Raw genomic sequence first — 20847 nt, forward strand, 5'->3', positions numbered from 1 at the left:
GACTCGGCATGAAAAAAGAATATAAAAGTCCTCATAATTGGAAAGGCATGTTTTTACAGAGATAGGAGAGTCAGAGATATCTTCCAGTCACTTGTTCACCGTTTAGATGGCTGCAGTGGCCAGAGCTGAATTGGTCAAAACCAGGAGCCTTGTAGCTTTCTCCAGATCTCCTATGTAGGTACGGGGCACAAGGACTTGAGTCATCCTGTTCTGTCTTCTGAGGTCATGAGCAGGGAGCTGGATTAGAAGGGGAGCAGCCAGGACACAAACGGGTATTCATGTGGAATGGCAGCACTGCAAGAGGTGGACTAGCCTACAGTGCCACCAAGGCAGTCCTGATTGTTTTTCTATTTTTAAATGGCTATAAGAAGACTGAAATTGCAAGCGTGTCTTGTGCTATAGTTCTTTTTTTACACAAAGATTGCGTTATTTTACTAGAAAGTTAGAGTTACACAGAGGGAGAGAGAGACAGAAAGAGACATCTTCCATCTGTAGGGTTCACTGCCTAAATGTCCACAATGGCCAGAGCTGAGCCATTTGAGCTGGGAGCCAGAAGCTTCTTCTGAGTATCCCACATAGGTGCAGAGGGGCCCAAGCACTTGGGCCATCTTTTGCTGCTTTCCTAGAGCATTAGCAGGGAGCTAGATCAAAAGTGGAGAAGCTATGACTTGAACCCAGTATCTATTTGCGATGCCAGCACAAGTGGAGGATTAGCTTTTTATGCTACTGCGCTGAACCCTTGTATTATATTTATATTAACCTTGCTTCTCAAGAATCTGGGGCCTGGTGTGGTGGTCTAGTGGCTAAAAAAAAAAAAAAAAGAATCTGGAGACAGGACCAAACTGCCCCTTATCCATAATAACTCTGAATGTGAACAGCTTAAACTCATCAGTCAAATGTCATAGATTAGAGGACTGGATCAAAAAACAAGACCAGCTATCTGCTACTTACAAGAGACACGTCTCACGTCTCACCAACAAAGACCAGAGGAAATTGAAAGTGAAAGGATGGAAAAAGATATTCCAAGCAAATGATAAGGAAAAACGTGCAAGTGTAGCCATTCTTATATCAGATGATATAAACTTTGATGTGAAGAACATCAAAAGAGATGAAGAAGGACACCAAATAATGATAAAAGGATCCATTCAGCAAGAAGGGATCATCACAATAAAGGTATATGCGCTAAATGCCAAAGCATCTAGCTACATGAAACAAATATTAATGGGTTTAAAGGGAGAAACAGACTCCAGTACAGTCATAGTGGGAGACCTTAATACCCCATTAACATCAATGGACAGATCAAAAAACCAGAAACTCAGCAAAGAAACAACAGATCTCACCCAAACTCTAGAGCAAATGGACTTAGTTGACATCTATTGAACCTTTCATCCTACAGACAGAGAATACACTTTTTTCATCAATACATGAAATCTTCTCCATAATTGACCATTTTATAGACCACAAAACAAGCCTCAGCAAATTAAAAAAAGTGGAAATCATACCAAGCATCTTCTCAGACCATCATGGAGTGAAGCTAGAGACCAAGAAGTCAAAACACCAAGGAAGAATTGCAAAGACATGGAGACTGAATAAAATGTTACTAAATGTGCAATGGGTTAGAGAGGAAATCAAAGGGGAAATTAAAAGATTGCTTGAAACAAATGAAGGCATCAACACAACATATCAAAACTTATGGGACACAATCAAGGCGGTGCTAAGAAGAAGGTATATTTTGATCAATGCTTGTATCAAGAAACTAAAAAAGCATCAAGTAAATCAGGTAACCTTACAGCTGAAGGAACTAGAAAAACAACACCAAAGCAGTACCAAGATTAGTAGGAAAAAAGAAATTATCAAAATAAGGGAGGATATAAACCAAATAGAGTCCAAGAGAACAGTACATAAGATCAATGAATCAAAGAGCTGGTTCTTTGAGAAAATCAACAAAATAGACTTCCCATTAGCCCATATCATCAAAAAAGGAGGGAGAAAATACACATCAATAGTATCAGAGATGAGAAAGGAGATATAACAACAGATACCATGGAAATACAAAGAATCATCAGGAACTATTAGAAGCAAATGTATGTGAACAAATCAGAAGACTTAGAAGAGGTGGATAGATTTTTGGACACATACAATCCACCAAAATTGAATCAAGAAGCAATTAACAATCTAAATAGACTAAAAACATGCACTGATATTGAATCAGTAATTAAAGCTCTCCCAACTAAGAAAAGTCCTGGACCAGATGTCTTCACTGTTGAATTCTACCAAACATTTCAAGAGGAACTTACCCCAATCCCACACAAGCTTTTCCAAACAATAGAGAGACAATCCTTCCAAAGTCTTTCTATGAAGCTAATATCACCTTAATACCAAAATTAGAGAAACAGCAGAAAAGGAGAACTACAGATCGATATCCTTTATGAACATAGATGCAAAGATCGTTAAAAATACTAGCCAACAGGATCCAACAACACATCAGGCAGATCATTCACCCAGACTAGATGGGATTAATTCCAGGCATGCAGGGATGGTTCAACATCTGCAAATCAATAAATGTGATACATCACATCAGCAAATTGAAAAATAAAAACCATACAATCCTCTCAATAGATGCAGAGAAGGCATTTAATAAAATCCAACACTACTTCATGCTGAAAACCCTAAGCAAGATAGGCATAGAAGGAACATTCTACAACACAAAGCAATTTATGAAAAACCTAATGCTAGCATTATACTAAATGGAGAAAGATTGGAAGCCTTCCCACTAAAATCTGGAACTAGACAGGGATGTTCATTGTCACCACTCCTCTTCAATGTAGTATTGGAAGTCCTTGCCAGAGCTATTAGGCAAGAAAAAAGAATTAAAGGAATCCAAGTTGGAAAAGAGGAAATGAAAGTATCTCTATTTGCAGACAACATGATTCTCTACATAGGAGAACCAAAAGACTCAGTTAAAAGACTATCGAAACCCATAGAAGACTTTGGCAGAGTAGCAGAATACAAAATTAATGAACACAAGTCAATGGCACTAGTGTACACAAATAATTACATGGGTGAGAAAGAAATTGTAAGTGCAGTCCCCTTTAAAATAGAGGAGAGGAATCTTAAATACCTGGGAATTAAGCTAACTAAATATGTAGAAGACCTCTGTGACAAAAACTATAAAACATTTTAAAAGAAAATAGAAGAAGACCTTGAAAAATGGAGAAGCTTACCATGTTCCTGGATTGGCAGGACCAACATAATCAAAATTACCATATTTCCAAAAGTACTATTCAGATTCGATGCAATCCCAATCAAAATCCCAACAACACTCTTTTCAGAAACAGAAAAGATGACACAAAAGTTCATCTGGAATCGCGAAAGACCATGAATAGCCAAAGCTATCCTGAAAAATAGAAATCAAGCTGGAGGAATCACAATTCTAGACCTCAGGACATACTACAGAGCACTGGTTATCAAAACAATCTGGTACTGATACAGAAACAGAGAAGAAGATCAGTGAAACAGAATAGAAACACCAGAAGGGAGCCCACACATGTATAGTCGACTAATCTTTGACAAGAAAACTGAAAACAATCTAGGCAAAAATCCTGGTCTGTTCAACAAATGCTGTTGGAACAACTGGATAGCAGCTTGCAGAATTAAGAAGCAAGACCCACAAATGTCAAATTATATGAAAATCAGCTCTAAATGTGTGGGCCTCAAAGGGCAAATGGGTCACTGATTCAATATGATGGTGTCTAACAGTCAAGGTCACTGTGTTAACACATGGTGAACAAGATGGTGGCCAACGGTAGAGGCCAATGGTGGGAGTGTAGGCTTGAACCGGGGGGTGGGGGGGGTGGGGGGGGGTCAAGTTGTTTTAAAGAAAGACTGATTTCCCAGGGCCATTTTGCTCACCTACCCTTGGCCTACGGGAGGTGATTTCCACAGTCATGTAGGTAACAATTGGCTCCTAGTTCTCCCCTCCTGGAATTCCTGGGATTCCTGGCCTGAGGCTATTCACTTCCCTATATAAGAAACTGAATTTCCCAAATAAATTGGAACTGCTTAGATGAAACCCCTGTCGCATCTGTCTCTCACATGCTGAGAGACTGGGTGGTGGGCAGCAGGCCCACCACCTCCAACAACGGGGTGCTAGAAGCATCTGTGGGGCTGACCCCGCATAAATGGATCAAGGACCCAAATCTATACCCAGAAACCATTAAACTATTAAAGGAAAACATAGGAAGCACACTCCAAGATCTCGGAACAGGGAAGGATTTCTTAGAAAAGATGCCAAAAGCAAAGGCAATCAAAGCCAAAATGAACAAACGGGACTACATCAAACTAGAACACTTCTGTACAGCAAAAGAGACAATTAACAAAGTGAAGAAGCAACCAACAGAATGGGAGAAAATTTTGGCACACTATGCAAGTGATAGGGGACTAATATCCAGGATTTACAAAGAGATTCAGAAACCCAGAGACAGGAAAAAAAAAGTAACAAATTAGGCAAATGAAATGAACAGACATTTTTCAGAAGAACAGATTCAAATGGTTAACAGACTTATGAAAAGATGCTTAGGCTCCTTAACCATCAGAGAGATATAAATGAAAACCACGTTGAGGTACCACCTAACTCCAGTTAGACTGGCCTACTTTCAGAACTTAACTAACAACACCTGCTGGCATGGATGTGCTGGTGGCAGTGCAGGCTAGTACAACCACTGTGGAAATCAGTATGGGGAGTGTTTAGAGAATTGCAAATAAATCTGTCATATGACCCAGCTATCCCACTCCTACAAACATACCCAGTAGAAATGAAATTGCACATGAGGAGGGGATCTGTAATCCTGTGTTTGCAGAAGCACAATCTACAATAGCAAAGACATGGAATCAATCCAGATGTGTATCCAAAGTAGAGTGGTTAAAGAAAATGTACATCTACTCCATGGAATATTATTCAGCTATTAAGAAGAATTAAGTTATACTACTTATATCTAGGTGGTCCCACCTAGAGACCATTAAGTTAGGTGAAATGAGTCAATCACAAAAACAAACAAACAAATACCATATATTTTCTCTTATATAAGAAAACCAACATGGAAAGTGTAACTTGTATAATTCGATACATACTGCTTTTTTTTCCCTGCATCCCGTATATTTTGATGTTTTTTATTTCAGTTTTATTTATTCCAAATACTTTCTTTTCTCTTGTTGAATTCATCACTGGGTCTCAGATTACACGGTGGCATCAGTTTTTTCCTAGACACTTTTGTGTTTCCTTTTTGTCACCCATGTGTTGGCTACTCAGTGGCATGTTTTGTCATGGTGCTGTAATTTGTTGTTGTTGTTGTTGAGGCTGTTGTTCTGACTCATAACAGTTGTTGACCTTGTTTCATGGCTTCTCAATTGCGGAAATGTATAGTGGTGGAGTACTGGGGTCTGTCATATCCAGATGTGGGGATACAATGTAACATGTATCCCTGCTTCCAGACTAAAGGTGGATTCCCAATGAAACTGCTGGAAATGTGTAGACAATGGGATGCTGGACTGTCTTTCATTGTCTGTACCAGCAATGTCAGGGTGCACTTAAATAAGACTGATGGAATTATGATTCCTTATGAATTACCAGATGGGAAAATCTGTCGGGGGTGGGAGTTTGGGGGGCAGTCCCAGTCTATACAGAAAAAGAAAATAAACAAATTAATTAATTAATTAATTAATCTAGAGAGTGGGCTCGGAGCAGTAGCCTAGTGGCTAACTCTTCACCTTGCATGTGCCGGGATCCCATATGGGCGCTGATTCATATCCTGGCTGCTCCCCTTTCTTTTTTGCTTGTTTTAATTTTGTTTTATTTCAACTTCTTTTTAAATTATTATTATCATTCTCTGATACAATTCCATAAGCCCTGGGATTTCCCAAGTCCCCTCTCCCAAGCCCTTCCTCCCACCAAATTCCCCTATATTATTACTATAGCATAGCTCTTCATAAACAGTCGCATGTTCACCATTGTGGGCATGGACAATGGCAGAGAGTCCAGTGTGCTATTGTCAAGATACAGCTGAGAGTTTCATTAGTACTCCAGCTGTGATCTGGAGGTAGAGATGCACTGCATCCTCACATCTGGACGTGATAGTCTCCATTACACAGTCACCATACATCCTCTTAACTGAAAAAATCGCAATACAAAATCAACAACAGGAAGAAAAATGGAAATTTATAACACCATGAAGCTGCTCCATTTCCCATCCAGCTTCCTCCTTATGGCCTGGGAAAGCAGTCAAGGACAGCCTCGTGACCTTTCACCAATGTGGGAAAACCGGAAGCCGCTCCTGGTCCCCTTGGATTGGCTCAGCTCTGGCGGTTGCAGCCATCGGGAGTGAACCAGCGAACAAAGATCTTTCTCTCTTCTCTGTGTATCTGCCTTTCCAATTAAAAAAGTAAAATAAATCTTTTAAAAAGTAAGGTGGTGACTCAGTTTACCCAAACTCAATCGCTTGTAGAGACTAGAAGTGAAAACTTTAGTTATACCCTCCAGGTGTTCCCATGATGTTAGTTTTTACCATTTTATATTTTGTTTTTCTCCCAAATGCATTTTCCCAGGATAGGTGATTTGATTGAAATATGTTTTCCTGATGAAGCAGTTGATTCTGTGTGAATGTCGTTCTTCCTTCCTTTAGTTTGCCATCAAAAACAGGTTTCGGCACCGCAGTAAGCAGTATCCAAAGAGGGAGCACTGGCTGGACTGGGCCAAGGAGAAATACGATGTAAGTCACTGTTCCTGGCACAGCCGCCACACTTGGTGCCCTGCCACATCTCATGGCAGAGTGCCAAGCCTATCTGCACAGCTGTCGCCTCCTGGCCAGGCTTAGCTTGTGAAATACACTGTGTGGGGGTGTGTTTTTTTCGAAATTGTAAAGAACTTGGTAAACAACTTGTCTAATTTATCTGGGAAACAGTGTAACTTTCTCATAACTTTTCATCATTTCCATAAAGTCTGCGATTAGCTTACCTGTAATTGGGATCCTATAATGTTGAAGACAGATGGTTTGGGTGATAGTGGTGGCAACAGTGGGATTTGCACTTAGTGCTACTTAACCTTTAGTGAAACTCAAGTCCTTTACCTCTTACACACATGTTCCCAGTCATGCTTTAAGTAGCCTGGAAATATCTGGGGTTTTTTTTTTTTCTTTTTTTTAAGAAATGCTTGGTAGTAGCCTGTCCTCTCCAGCGTGGCCCTGGATGGAAAGCTGTGGGGGACAGGAGTGGGGCTGATGTGGGTCTCCGTTATTCCAATTGCAGGAGCGCCTTATCACGCAGGTGAAGATGGTGACGAAGGTTCTGTTCCTGTTCATCCCGCTGCCCATGTTCTGGGCCTTGTTCGATCAGCAGGTACCAGGAGACACCGTGCAAGCACACATGGGGAGGACTGTGTCCTAGGCCTTCCTCTGGATGAAGCTCCTCATAGCAGTCTCTTCCAGCTTCCTCTTTATGGTCACTAATGTGGTTTCTGGATAACACTGAACTTACAAGAGTACTTCAAAATTTTTTGTGTTGATGCTTTGGGCTAGTTAACTCTGAGTAGCTGGGTGACTTGGTAGTAACTCTTAACCCTTTGCGGGCGTCCTCAGAACCCGTATCCAGCCTGTAGTGAACCTAGCCCCAGCACTCAACAGCTGTTGGATATTACAGACTCAGACAGTGGTGAATCTCTGGGAATGTCCACCAGGTAGGGTGGCTTCATCTGCATGAAAATGTGCAGTGACCCAAGCTCTTGCCTGGCTCAGCTTTACCCTGAAATAGGCTGCCTGCAGTGGGCTACCCGCATTTCAAACCATCACTCTCTCTGAGACAGTCCCTTTCAGGCCCTCCTAGCCTGGCAGCCGGGTCTGTATCAAGTGTATGGAAACGGTGAAGCCCACGGACACTCAGTCCCTTAGGGGACAGGAGACCACTGTCCCCTGGCAGGCCCGGTTGTGCTTTGCAGCTGTTCTCAGTTGGGTTTTGCGTTGCCTTGCGCATCCCTGAGAGTGCCTGGTCCTGTCTGGTGCTCCAGGAGCCAGAGAAACACTACTTGTTTGTTCCTACCTAGCATTCACCTCGTGTTGCTGCTTTTTACCTACTGCATAATCTGGCATTGAACCCAGTATTATAATGGAGCTGGGCGACTGATGGTTTGAGAGATATTTGAATCCCGTGACATTTCTGACTTCATTCCTGATTGCGAAGGACTCACCACTGACTTGTAAATCTGGGAAGCCCCCATTCCCGGATGATGGAGGAGGCTTTCTTGTTTTATAGGGTTCCAGATGGACACTGCAAGCAACGACCATGAACGGGAAAATTGTAAGTTGGGGAGGTTGGGGTGTTTTCCCTTCTGGGTCTCTCCCAGCTGCTTTTAGTCCTTTTCTCCTCTTCCTGTTTTAAGCAGGTTCCTTTGCTTCTGTTCTAGGGAGCCCTTGAGATCCAGCCAGATCAGATGCAGGTAGGGGGAAATCTTTAAGTTGCTTTCTGAGCTCAAGGTCCCTTGGAGACATTGTCATGTGGCCTCTGCTCCATCCACAGACGGTGAACACCATCCTGATTATTATCCTGGTCCCCATCGTGGATACTTTGGTGTACCCTCTGATTGCAAAATGCGGTTTGAAATTCACGTAGGTGACCTGTGGGTCGGGGCTGGGGATGGGGTGCTGCTCCCTTGACCCCCTAGGGCTTTGCCAGTGAGTTCATGCCTTCGACTGCACACAGCACCACCTGCAGGAAGGGGCAGTGTTGGAAGAAATATACTGGACGAATGTTTACGGGCCAAGACAAAAGTGCTGTTCATGGTCGTCTAGAAAGGCCTCTCTGAGAAAAAGCTTGAACACATAGATGTCAGCTGCCGTCCAAGGTAGCTGTGGCTTCTAGAAATGAAATACACAAATGCAAACATGAAGCTCCGTTCCACTCAGCCCCCTCCGTCTTTGTCGAGTTTCAGTGCTGGAGACACCTTCACGTCTGTGTGTGTGCAGGCAGCTGGTTCTGGTCGGGGCGGGGGCAGGAGGCATGAGTCCCTGGGGAGACTGATGGAGCTCTCCCCACATCCCTCTCAGCTCCCTGAAGAAGATGACAGTGGGCATGTTCCTGGCTTCCATGGCCTTTGTGGCAGCTACCATCGTGCAGGTGGAAATTGATGTGAGTTCCCCCGTCCCTCCAGGGTTGGCTCAGGGCGGGTGCAGGTGCAGCATGTATAGTTCTCTGTGACACTGAGAAGAGCGAAGGCCAGGCCACCCCTGTGACAGCGTGAGCCAAAGACCAAGAGGCTCCCATGTTGCCAACAGCCACTCGGGTGTGATGGGGAACAGGGGCAATGGGTAGGCCTCCCTGGGAGAGCAAGGTGCCATAAATAGCTTGCAATCACAACCCCATGCTTGCAATGTGGGTGCAGTTTAGAAACTTGGTTCTTTTGCATTTGGACTCCTGGGAAATGTGATGAAGGGTTAGATCACTCACAAACTAACATTGATTAGAAAGGCACAACTTGTCTTTTGGAGTGGGAAAACGCGTTTAAATTCCATTGCTCGCATGCTAGTTCACTGTGGAACCTGCAGTGGGATAAGTCAGACTCCGAATGCTGCCAGTCTGAGACCAAACCAGATCCTAGAAACAGAATAGGAGCTGAAAGTCAGGAAGGAGCTGAGAATGTGGCAGGAGGTAAGAGTGGGGCAGGAGGCGAGCGTGGGGCAGGAGGCGAGAGTGGGGCAGGAGGCGAGCGTGGGGCAGGAGGCGAGAGTGGGGCAGGAGGCGAGAGTGGGGCAGGAGGCGAGCATGGGGGCAGGAGGTGAGAGTGGGGCAGGAGGCGAGCATGGGGGCAGGAGGCGAGAGTGGGGCAGGAGGCGAGCGTGGGGCAGGAGGTGAGAGTGGGGCAGGAGGCGAGCACGGGGGCAGGAGGCGAGCGTGGGACAGGAGGTGAGCAGGGGGCAGGTGAGAGTGAGAACCTCAGGCTCTTTCCCTTCCTGTCTTTCTCCCTCCTTGTCTTTCTTTTCTTTATCTCTCTAACCACCCACCCCCTCTTTTAATTTTCTTACATTTTCCAAATGTCTAGCTCTCACCATAGATGTAACACAGGCTTTTCCATTTTTTATAAAAAGGTTTATTTATTTTTATTCGAGAGGAGGAGAGACAGAGAGGAAGATCTTCTGTCCAATGGTTCACTCCCCAAGCAGCCGCAAGGGCTGGAGCTGAGCCAATCTGAAGCCAGGAGCCAGGGTTCCAAGGTTTTGGGCCGTCCTCGACTGCTTTCCCAGGCCACAGGCAGGGAGATGGATGGAAGTGGGGCTGCTGGGATTAGAACCGGTGCCCATATGGGATCCTGGTGTGTTCAAGGCTAGGACTTTTAACTACTATGCTATCGCACTGGGCCCAGGCTTTTCCATTTTAACCACTTGTAAAGGTAGTGTTCAACGTATGCACGTTGTTACGTCAACGTGTCCAGAATTTCCACTGTGTTAAAGGAGTCTTTGCTCTGCTTACACATCAGCTCCCCATCTCACCCCCAAGCCCTGGGCACCCCCAGTTTACTTCCTGCTTCTGTGGATGTGACTATCCTAGACAACCCGCGGAAATGGAATCATGGAGTGTTTGTGTGTCTGACTTATTTCACTCAGCTTGTTGTCCTTGAATTTCACAAGTGAATGTTCATAAGATTTATTTATTTATTTTATTGGAAAGTCAGCTATACAGAGAGGAGAGACAGAGACAGATCTTCCATCCACTGGTTCACAGCCCAAATGGCCGCAGCAGCTGGAGTTCAACCAATCGGAGCCAGGATCCAGAAGCTCCCTCCCTTGAATGGACCAACCACAGGTTGTTTGGGAATTTGTCCACAAACACCTGGCCATTGTGACCAAACCTGGGCATGAGCATGTGCCCGCTCTGTCTTGTGCCAGGCCAAATTTGAGGAAAGGGGGATTATATATCAAAGGAGATGCAGACAGCCCCCGAGGCACTGGGTTTGAGAGACAGGCAGACCTAAGGCAAGCATGGGAGGGAGGCAGATGGAGCACTGGAGCACTGGGGAAGGGCTGGGTGGAGCCCCAGGTCCAGGGCTCAGGCACTGGAGTCGCTCAGGTGGGCTGTGGGTAGCCTTGACCCTCTCAGGCCCCGAGCTTCCTATTCTAGCTTTCTTTGCCTTGGAGAAGGGCCAGCTACATAAGCGCAAGGGCACTTCTTTCCGATGACTTCCATTTCTGCACCAGTAGCTTTTCCCGTGGCTTGCACGATGTAAGTGATCCTGAGGTATGGGGTGGGAGCAGGGCTGCACAGCGGGGGTCATTGCTCCACCCTCACAGCTTTTGGTGGCCTGAGAGAAAGTGACTCCAGGGCCTGGGGCAGGTTGACTCATCGCCATGCCGAAGGACTCATTGTCACTTTCCTTTCACTCAGAAAACTCTGCCAGTGTTCCCCAAAGCCAATGAAGTCCAAATTAAGGTTTTGAATATAGGAACTGGAGACATGACAGTATCTTTTCCTGGAGAAACGGTGTCACTCGGCCAGATGTCTCAAGTGAGTAGCAGGAAGTGCCGCCTTCCCGTCTGTCTTCTGATCTGAATTAGAAGTGCGTTTGGAGAAGCAGATTATTTGTTCCTTGCGTCTATCCAAGACCAGCCTGACCGTGGAGGGCTTTGTTCTGTCTCCCTGACTCACTTAAAAAGATTTATTTGTTTATTTGGAAGGCAAAGTTACAGAGACAAGGAAAGACAGAAAGCTCTTCCATTTGCTGGTTCATTCCCTAGTTGGCTGTGACAGCCAAAGCTGAGCCAGAGTAAATCCAGGAGCCAGGAGTTTCATATGAGCCTTCCATGTGGGAGACAGGGACCATCTTCCAATGCTTTTCCCAAACCCAGAAGTGGAGCAGCTGGGACACAAATTGCTGCCGCTACGAGATGCCAGTGTTCCGAGGGGGCATCTTGATCCTCTGTGTCACCAATGCTGGCCCCTGGTCTCACTCTCTTTACTAGTGTGGTGTGCAGCTTCCCCAGGCCTGCAGGTCACCCGAGGAGTTTGCTAAGAGGCAGGCTGGGCCTCAGCAGGTCTGGAAAGCTGTCGAATGCGTGCGAACCACGCTCATAGGTTTGTTGCCCACAAGGGGCATTTGGCATTCTCCAGAAAAATGATGTTTTTATAACTCGGAGTATGTGGTAGCTCCAAAAGCCAGGGATGCTGGGGTACAGCCTTGCTCAACAGTTATCCGGCCCAAACATCACAGTACCAAGAGCAGAAAGCCCTGTTGTGGGTGGCCACTGTTCTGGAGTATTGGTTCTCGCTTGATGTCCACACCGGAATCATCTGGAGGACTTTGCAAATTCTGATAACCGGATCCCACAACCGATGCTTGGATTTAACTGGTTCAGCCATGGCTGAGAACCACTACCTTAGAGCTCACCAGACTGAAACCAGTGTTAATCTGCATCAGGGATATTGCTTTGCCCATGTTGGAAATCATTTCCAAAACGCTTCTCTTCATAAAACTAAATAAAAGCAAAAACCCTTGAAGAGTTTCATTCTGGGAGTCATATGAAAAAGTTAATGACAAAGCCCAGCAGGTGGGTGTTGAGCTCAGGCAAACAAATGCCAAGTTACACCAAGGCATTGTGGGATGTGAGCGAACATAAACTTGAAAACTCGGAGCATCATGTAAGGTTCAAGTGCACGCACAGTGCAGCACAAGCCTCTGGTGTTAACTGTGTCTCTTTCCCTCCATAGACAAGAGAGTTTATGACTTTCGATGCAAACACGCTGACAAGCATAAACATTTCTTATGGATCACAAGACAGCACAGTAAAACATGACTTCGAGCCAGGCCAGCGCCACACTCTCCTGGTGTGGGCCCCCAATAACTCTATAGTGGTAAGTGGCTGAGCACCCGTAGGTGGCTCTTGGCTATTTGGGATGCTTTTTTCTTGTATGACTTTATTTTACTACTGTGTCGTCTGACATTATACATAATCCTCAGTTTTTTCCTTCTTGAACAATGTAAGTCATTTGATTTCCAGTAATTGGTAAGAATAGTTACCATTCATTAAACTTTTAAAAAAATTCATTTCTTTATATGAAAGACAGAGCTTTGGAGAGAAGATGAGAGAGAAAGAAAGAATCTTCATTCACTGAATCATTCCCTAAATAGCCACAGTAGCCAAGGCCGGGCCAGCGAGGAGCCAGGAGTGTCATAGGTCTCTCACGTGGGTTCTTGTGCCATTCTCAGCTGCTTTCCTAGGTTATGGCAGGAGCTGGATTGGAAGTACACCTGCCAGGACTAGAACCAGCATCCATAAGGGATGCTGGCCTCATGGGTGGTGGCTTAATTTGCTATGCCACAACTCTGGATCCTAAACTATTTTTTTTAAGATTTATTTGTTTTTATTGTAAAGTCAGATATATATATAGAGAGAGGAGGAGAGACAGAGAAGAAGATCTTCCATCTGTTGATTCACTCCCCATGTGACTACAACAGCCGGAGCTATGCCGATCCGAAGCCAGGAGCCAGGAACTCTTCTGCTTCTCACACGGGGGCGCAGGATCCCAATGCTCTGGGTCATCCTCGACTGCTTTCCTAGGCCACAAGCAGGGAGCTGGATGGGAAGTAGAGCTGCTGGGATTAGAACCGGTGCCTGTATGGGATCCTGGCACATTCAAGGCGAGGACTTCAGCCGCTAGGCTACTGTGCTGGGCCCACCTATACTATTAAAATTCTCTATATGTTGTGGTGTGTGTGTATGCACACTCCATGCATGTATCACATGTGTGCATTCTCAGACACTTTATGACAGGCTTTAAATATATCTTTAGTTATGTTAATTTAAAAAATTTGTACTGGGTAATTGAAAAATTAGAGTACTTTAAAATATATATACTGGATATATCAGATGAAAGCCATAAAATACATATTAAATGTCTTAAGACAAAATATTGTTATCTGCATATGCCACTTGGCACATAAAGACATTCTGAGGCAACCAGCATGTGGTACAGTAGGTAAAGCTGCTACGACACCGACATCCCAAATGAATGCCAGTTTGAGTCCTGGCTGCTCCATTCCCCATCCAGCTCCCTGCCAAAGGCCTGGAATAGTGGCAGAAGATAATCCATGACCTTGGACCCCTATAATCCCCCCTATAATTCCCTGAGAGATCAACAGAAGCTGCTGGCTCCTGGCTGTGGTCTAGCAACCCTGGCTGTTGAGGCCATGTGGGGAGTGAGCCAGCAGATGCAAGATTCTCCCTCTCCTCTCTGCCCCTGCTTCTCTCTGTAACTCTAACTTCCAAACAAATAAATACATCTGTACAAAAAAGAGGCTCCGGGGGTGAAGTTAAACCAAACATCAGAGTCGTAAAATGAGATGAAGTGAGTGGCTACAGAACTGCAGGATGCCAGGAAGGCTGCTGCGAGCGCCTCCCCAGGGAGCTTGTGTGGCTTGTTCTCATTCTTGGAGAGCGCTGCTTGATAAGTCCATGGAGAATCAAAGGAGCCTCAGGGCCGAGGACGTGGAGCTGTCCCAACGTGGTCGTTGTGCCCCAGCTGTCAGGACAGGTGTCAGCAGCACTGACTTCAAAAGGCATAAATGTTGGATCCAGTCCTGCCAAGCTGATGCTGCAAATCTTTTACAAGACTCTTTCCTCTCTCAGGTCAATGATGGCCTCATCCAGAAGCCAGACAGAGGAGAAAATGGAATCAGGTAGGTGCACTTCTCCACACGTCAGTCATGCCAGCTTCTCTTGGAAGTCCAGCAGCAACGCGGGCGTGAATGAGAATCTGGGTTTGTCCTAAGATTGTAAGGCTGGTTCACTGTTAAAACAAAAACAATAATAGATTCCATCATTTTGATAAACTAAAGGAGAAAATCCACTTTATCTTATTACTTGGTGCAGAAGAAATAGTTGATGAAATTTCACCATTTATTCTTAATAAGAACCCTCAGCAAACTAGGAATAGAAGGAATTTTCTCCCCCTCAGAAAGGACACAAATTGTCCAAAACATGGAAAGGCACTCATTGTTGCATTGATGGAAATAGAAACTGAAAGAAAATAAAAAGCATACTTACTGGGTACTAACATTAAAAAGAGAGAAAGAGAGAGAGAGTTCCATATATTGTTGAGGATGGAAATAAATTAGAATTTTTATAATGCACACTGCTGGAGGAATTAAAACATGGAACAGCTACTTGGAAAAAGTTTCTTAAAGTGCTGACACCATATAACTCAGCAAGAGCAAAAGAAATGAAGGCTTGTGTCCACACTAAAGCTTGAATGTGGATGCTCATGGTGACATTACAAACACAAAATGTGGAGAAAAGTGGTCTGTATGAACAGACCTCAAGAACAGCATGCTGGGGGAAGCTGAGGGGCAGCAGCCGAGGCCCTGCTTGGCGTGTCCGCATCTGATGATGGAGTGCTTGGGTTTGGCTGGTAGATGCACTTCTGATCCCAGCACCCCAGAAGCATCAGGTGGTGGGTAATGGTTGGATCCCTGCTGCCTAGGAGGAGACCTGGACGATGCTTGCATTTAAATGAAATAGCAGGCAAGTCGTAAGAGACAGAAGGCAGGTTGTTGACTGCTATGGGCTGGAGGGGAGAAAGGAATGGAGGTGACTGTTAATGGTGTGATGTTTGCTTTTGGAGTGGTGAGAATTAGATTGCTGAGATGGGCACACTGTGGATATGCTACACTCACTGAACTGCATGCTTTTTAAGTGGGTGGAACACATAAGTGGAGCAGGATAAAGCCGCTCTTCAAAGATGGAGAAGGGCTACGAGTTCCTGGCATTTGTCGGTCTCTGAAGAGCTGGCTCTGTCCTGCCCCTCTCCTGCCTTCGCCCTCTGAGTCACCTTGGCCTTCAATCCTGGGGCTCCTGCCCCTGATCTCATGGTCTCATGAGAAGGTGGTAGACGAGTTGCTGTCTTCATCTTCCGGAACTCCTGCAGTGTGAGTGCTGCTTCTGTGTTCCTTTGAAACGCGGCCCGTGGGTACAGCGTGCAGATGATTCTGTCTGTTTTCCTCACCCACCAGCCCTGAGATGGAGTGGTCTCCAGGTGTTACAGCAGGAGGCATTTGCAGTCTGCACCTTCTGAGTTATAAAGCCAGGCCCTAGGATTACTAATCTTTTATCTAATCTCATTCTGTGCCTGCTCAACTCCTTTTGAGTGAGTGATCTGAATGTTTGACAAAGGCAACTCTTACAACTTGGAGAACTGTGAGTATTAAATAGACATGAATATTTAAGCTTGAATTGACCCAAGTCAAGTTTCCTTTTCGGCATTAATCACCATCACACTGCAGCAGGCAGTGCTCTGGGACTTCTGAACTTGAATCTGTTCCTAGAGATTTCCCCCTAATAGCTAGAATTTGACCAATGTAACATGTTGCCACAAAGCTGATAAAACTTGACCACATGTTGAATGTAAATGTTAAATTATTCTTCATGCTACTTAAATGTACACATTAGAATTCTTGTTCCTAAGTTGGATTCTTTGCTATAAGCCCTCACTCATTGGATAAGAAAGAATCTTATTTTGGGCAACACCCTCATTTTCCCCCAGGAAAGTATAAGAGTTGGGATCTTCCATGACCTGAAAGATGTGAGAATCAGGTCTCTAATTGCCCGCACTCTCCACACCTGTCCATGCCAAGGGGCCTTGGCCAAGAATGGAAGCCTTGGGACCTAGGTCCCAGACATACTCAGGAACCTTGCCAGGGCCTAGTAGGGTGCTGGTCACTTAGTACTCTGGGGTCACACAGATCTCTACCCCCTGAGGGCTGTGACTTACCATAGAGACCAGAGACGAGATCAAATGTGATCAAGCTAGATAGTACTTGTGAAGTATTTAGAACAGTACTTGGCATGTACACGTGTTGAATCAGTTGTCTTCAGCTGGATTCTGATGAGATTGAAGGGCAATCTTAGGGTTCCTAACTTTGCTCTAGAAACCTTCTGGGGGCATCTTCCAATCCCTCCGGGAGAGAGCACAGACCAGCCTCACATGCGTGCTCTGTGGCCTTGCACAAACTATTATACTGCCCACTGACAAGACACATGGCTTTCTGTTTCAGGTTTGTAAACGGTTACAATGACACCATCAGTGTCACCATGAGTGGGAGCGTTTATGAAAACATCAACAGCCACAATGCCAGCGAGTATTACTTTTTTACCTCGGGCCGGTGAGTATTTTTACCAGACACATGGCTCCAATGCTCAAGAGTTCCAAGTTCTTTTTGTGAAAAAACGCAGTGTGGCTTTTTAAATACCAGGATCGTTAACCTGTGATGGTCTCTTGTAACAGAAAAACCTTCACCATATACTCTCCGGGCATCAACGAGCAATGCAACCGTGACTTTGAATCACCTTCCCTGGGGTACGGCAGTGCCTATACCTACCTCATCACCGAGCAGGTCAGTGGCTCTCAGTCTTCTCCAGCCTCACAGCGCCCCCCCAGGACACACCTACGCTCTAACTAGACTAGTCCTAGTAGCTGAGTTTTAGTATACATTCTGCCGAAGCTTTATTTTAAACACGATGGGAATTCATCTGACTGTTCGCTCAGTCTTTAACATCAGATTCAAGTGAACTGCTAGAATTTAAAATTAAACAGGCTGACTTACTCAGACTAAATGTTGGCCAGTATCAGGTGCTTTCTTAGAGATTACTAACTTAGACTTTAAGACCTTATCACTTAAAAAGATGGTGATATTTTAAACAAATTCGATTTCCAATCTACTCTGTTATTTAAGAGGAAAATTCTGGTGTATGCACATTCCCCAAGCCATCCCATTGCGAGTGTATCTGCAGGTAAAGTATGCACTCGCGTGATGGATAGAATCCTACAAGGTGAAACCTGATCTGCTTTGAACGATTGCTGGTTACGCCGTCTCAGCTTGAGCTTTTCAGCTTCTCCCCCTTCTGCCCTGTGGGTGTAGGCAGACGGCTGTCCCCACGTGACGCACTTTGAGGACATCGCCCCCAACACGGTCAACATAGCCTGGCAGATCCCCCAGTACTTCCTCATCACCGCCGGCGAGGTGGTCTTTTCCATCACGGGGCTGGAGTTCTCCTACTCGCAGGTATCTCTGTCGTTCCAGCTGCCCCTTGGCTCTACCCCTGCCTTCCTAAAATACCGCGGGAGCTCTGTGGAAATCCGGGATCGTGGCACCCCTGTGGCTTTAGAGAATTCCAGAGAACATTCTGCATCTTCTGCAGAACACCCCCTTTGAGATCCACCATCTCCACCAAATGTGGCTCTGTCTGCTCGTAGGCAGCTGTGACTGCGGCCCTACGATCCACACACTAGAGATTTCAGATCCTATGCAGGCTGTGTTCATGATCACCTCTGGTCTTCTGGGCCAGAAGAAGCCCATTCCTAAACAACCCCATTGTGCCAGCTGCTCACAAGGGCTCTTGTGCAGGATGTGTCTGTGTCTCGTTAGCTCTCAGGTAGCTCCAGAACACACAGCAGAGCCTGCCTGGAGGATCAGTTCAAAAGTGTTACTGCTTTAAGTGTATTCACAAGGCAGCTTGTGTTGATGGCCAAATGCACTTTCTGCACAACCTTGTCAGAACTGTAGTTACATTTGTTCCCCAGTGATGGTAAGCACCTCCCACTTTGGGGGTAAAGAAAGCAAAGGAGAACCGGGTGATCCATTTCTGAGATGAACTCACTGTCTAGGAAGAGTAGATGATGGGATGCCCGGTTGTGGGGCAGAAGCTTGCAGGCCAGCTGGCGCCTCCCTGTGGCAGAAGGACATGCTGCGTGCGTGGTGCTGCCGAGCGCCTTCCCTGCACACAGAATCCTTGCATGCACTTAGCAGAGAGGACAGCTGCGAGCTCCGGAGGGCAAGCCCAAGAGCTGCATGTTTGTGCAGACGCATGTCTTGTGCATGCAACATGTGTCTCTGGGGGTCTTGGTACCCCATGACGACCCTTGGGTGTTGAGACTGACCTGACTTGACACAGCGTTTTGAGAGTAGAGCGCTGAGCACAGAGTTCCTGGGATGCACTGTGCTTCGCTCCTTCAGGCTCCTTCCAACATGAAGTCGGTGCTGCAGGCTGGCTGGCAGTTCACTGTGGCCGTTGGCAACATCATTGTGCTTATCGTGGCAGGGGCAGGCCAGATCAACGAACAGGTGAGGATCTGTGTGCACCTCTGTCTTCCCTGTCAGCCCTTGACATGGTCAGTGGGGACAGGCGGGTCAGGGAGGTGTGACTGACTCTGCTTATTTCTACTTGGTGACATTCGGTGGGCAACTGACAAATGAAGTAGTGAGACTGGGTTAACACACACATATCCTAACGTGGCTTACATCAATGGATGCAGCTTAACAGCACCAAACCAAGCCCGTTATCCAGAAACTTCCATAACACCTGAAGTACAAATCATTCTGGAGGTGGGTGCGATCAATCATTCTATCTACAATTAAATGACGGCCTTCCAGCCACTCCTTCCTCAGCACCGTGGCCTGGGTGACCCTGGGAAAGGCTGGTGGTACCATCGGCTCCGTCATTTCCTGCAACAGGTGCCCTTGGAGGATAGACTTCATGCTCATGAACTCAAGGGGTCTTGTCTTGGCCACATCCAGCACATTCTTTCCCCTTCTAGAGTATGGCTTAGCATTCTCCTGGCCCCCTTACCCTAAGGACCAGCAATGTGTCCTGTGGCTTGGACTTTTCAGAAATTGCCTTTTTCCAAAAGTCTGATATTGGTAAACCCCAGTACTGTTGGCGGGGGGGGGGGGGGTGTAAGGTTATCTGTCTATTGTTGACTTGGAGATGCAGGGAACGCTGTGTGTTGGCCCACCAACATGCCACACAAGTTTAAGTTCAAAGTACCTTCTGTCTGGACCTAGCAAGCAAGCACACGTGCAAGCTGGCCCCTAACACACCCTTTCTTGTTTCTGTCCTTGCACCAACTCCGACTCCTAAGTGGGCCGAGTACGTGCTCTTCGCTGCCTTGCTGCTGGTGGTCTGTGTCATATTCGCCATCATGGCTCGCTTCTATACGTACGTCAATCCTGCCGAGGTGGAGGCGCAGTTTGATAAGGATGAAAAGAAAAAGCATCTAGAAAACAACGAGCTCCATTCCACGCTGGAGTCCGTCTCCCAGACACCATTCTGAGGCTTGGGGCGCCAGCAGAGGATGGACGGCGCCCAGTGTGCCCTCTGACCGTGGTGCTGGCGTGCAGGACATCCCCTGGATGGCCTCCAAAGGGGAAGACTCCAGAACTGTGAACTAAACCAAGAAAACTGTTCTAGACAGCCATTCACAAATCCAAACTCTGAAATCTGGTTTAAAGTCTTGTTTAAAACACATACATCTTACAACATTGACAGCGCACGCCTCATCTAACTCCTTCTCCATCCTACAAATGATGTCATTTTGGGCTAACTTAATTTTGAACAAAGCTCTGCATTTGTGTTCTAGCACTCATAAGGACAATGTTAATTTAGCCAGGAGGCAATACCAAAGTTGAATTTCTGGGCCCAGCACAGTAACCTAGGGGCTAAAGTCCTCGTCTTGAATGTGTCAGGATCCCATATGGGTGCTGGTTCTGATCCCAGCAGCCCCACTTCCTATCCAGCTCCCTGCCTGTGGCCTGGGAAAGCAGTCAAGGATGGCCCAAAGCCTTGGGATCCTGCACCCATGTGGGAGATCCAGAGGACGCTCATGGCTCCTGGCTTCGAATCGGCACAGCTCTGGCCATTGCGGCCGCTTGGGGAGTGAATCGACATACAGAGGATCTTCCTCTCTGTCTCTCCTCCTCTCTGTATATCTGACTTTACAATAAAAATTAAATCTTGAAGACAAGAAAAAAGTTGAATTTCC

General features: G+C 46.0%; 1 protein-coding gene across 1 annotated transcript in view; it reads left to right on the plus strand.

Annotated features, from left to right (window-relative positions):
- The window catches only part of SLC15A1 (solute carrier family 15 member 1), a 43054-nt gene extending 22915 nt beyond the window's left edge, over positions 1-20139 (plus strand). Inside the window, exons 10-23 of the mRNA XM_040991543.1 lie at positions 6678-6764; positions 7300-7389; positions 8299-8343; positions 8450-8482; positions 8563-8651; positions 9090-9171; positions 11422-11541; positions 12742-12885; positions 14661-14710; positions 17084-17191; positions 17314-17422; positions 17948-18091; positions 19043-19150; positions 19948-20139. Coding sequence (XP_040847477.1) covers positions 6678-6764; positions 7300-7389; positions 8299-8343; positions 8450-8482; positions 8563-8651; positions 9090-9171; positions 11422-11541; positions 12742-12885; positions 14661-14710; positions 17084-17191; positions 17314-17422; positions 17948-18091; positions 19043-19150; positions 19948-20139 — 1401 coding nt within the window. The remainder of the gene's footprint in view (positions 1-6677; positions 6765-7299; positions 7390-8298; positions 8344-8449; positions 8483-8562; positions 8652-9089; positions 9172-11421; positions 11542-12741; positions 12886-14660; positions 14711-17083; positions 17192-17313; positions 17423-17947; positions 18092-19042; positions 19151-19947) is intronic.
- The last annotated feature ends 708 nt before the right edge of the window (positions 20140-20847 follow it).

Source organism: Ochotona curzoniae, unplaced genomic scaffold (genome assembly GCF_017591425.1).
Source record: "Ochotona curzoniae isolate NIBS_2020 unplaced genomic scaffold, NIBS_Ocur_1.0 contig_64, whole genome shotgun sequence".
Classification (NCBI taxonomy): domain Eukaryota; kingdom Metazoa; phylum Chordata; class Mammalia; order Lagomorpha; family Ochotonidae; genus Ochotona; species Ochotona curzoniae.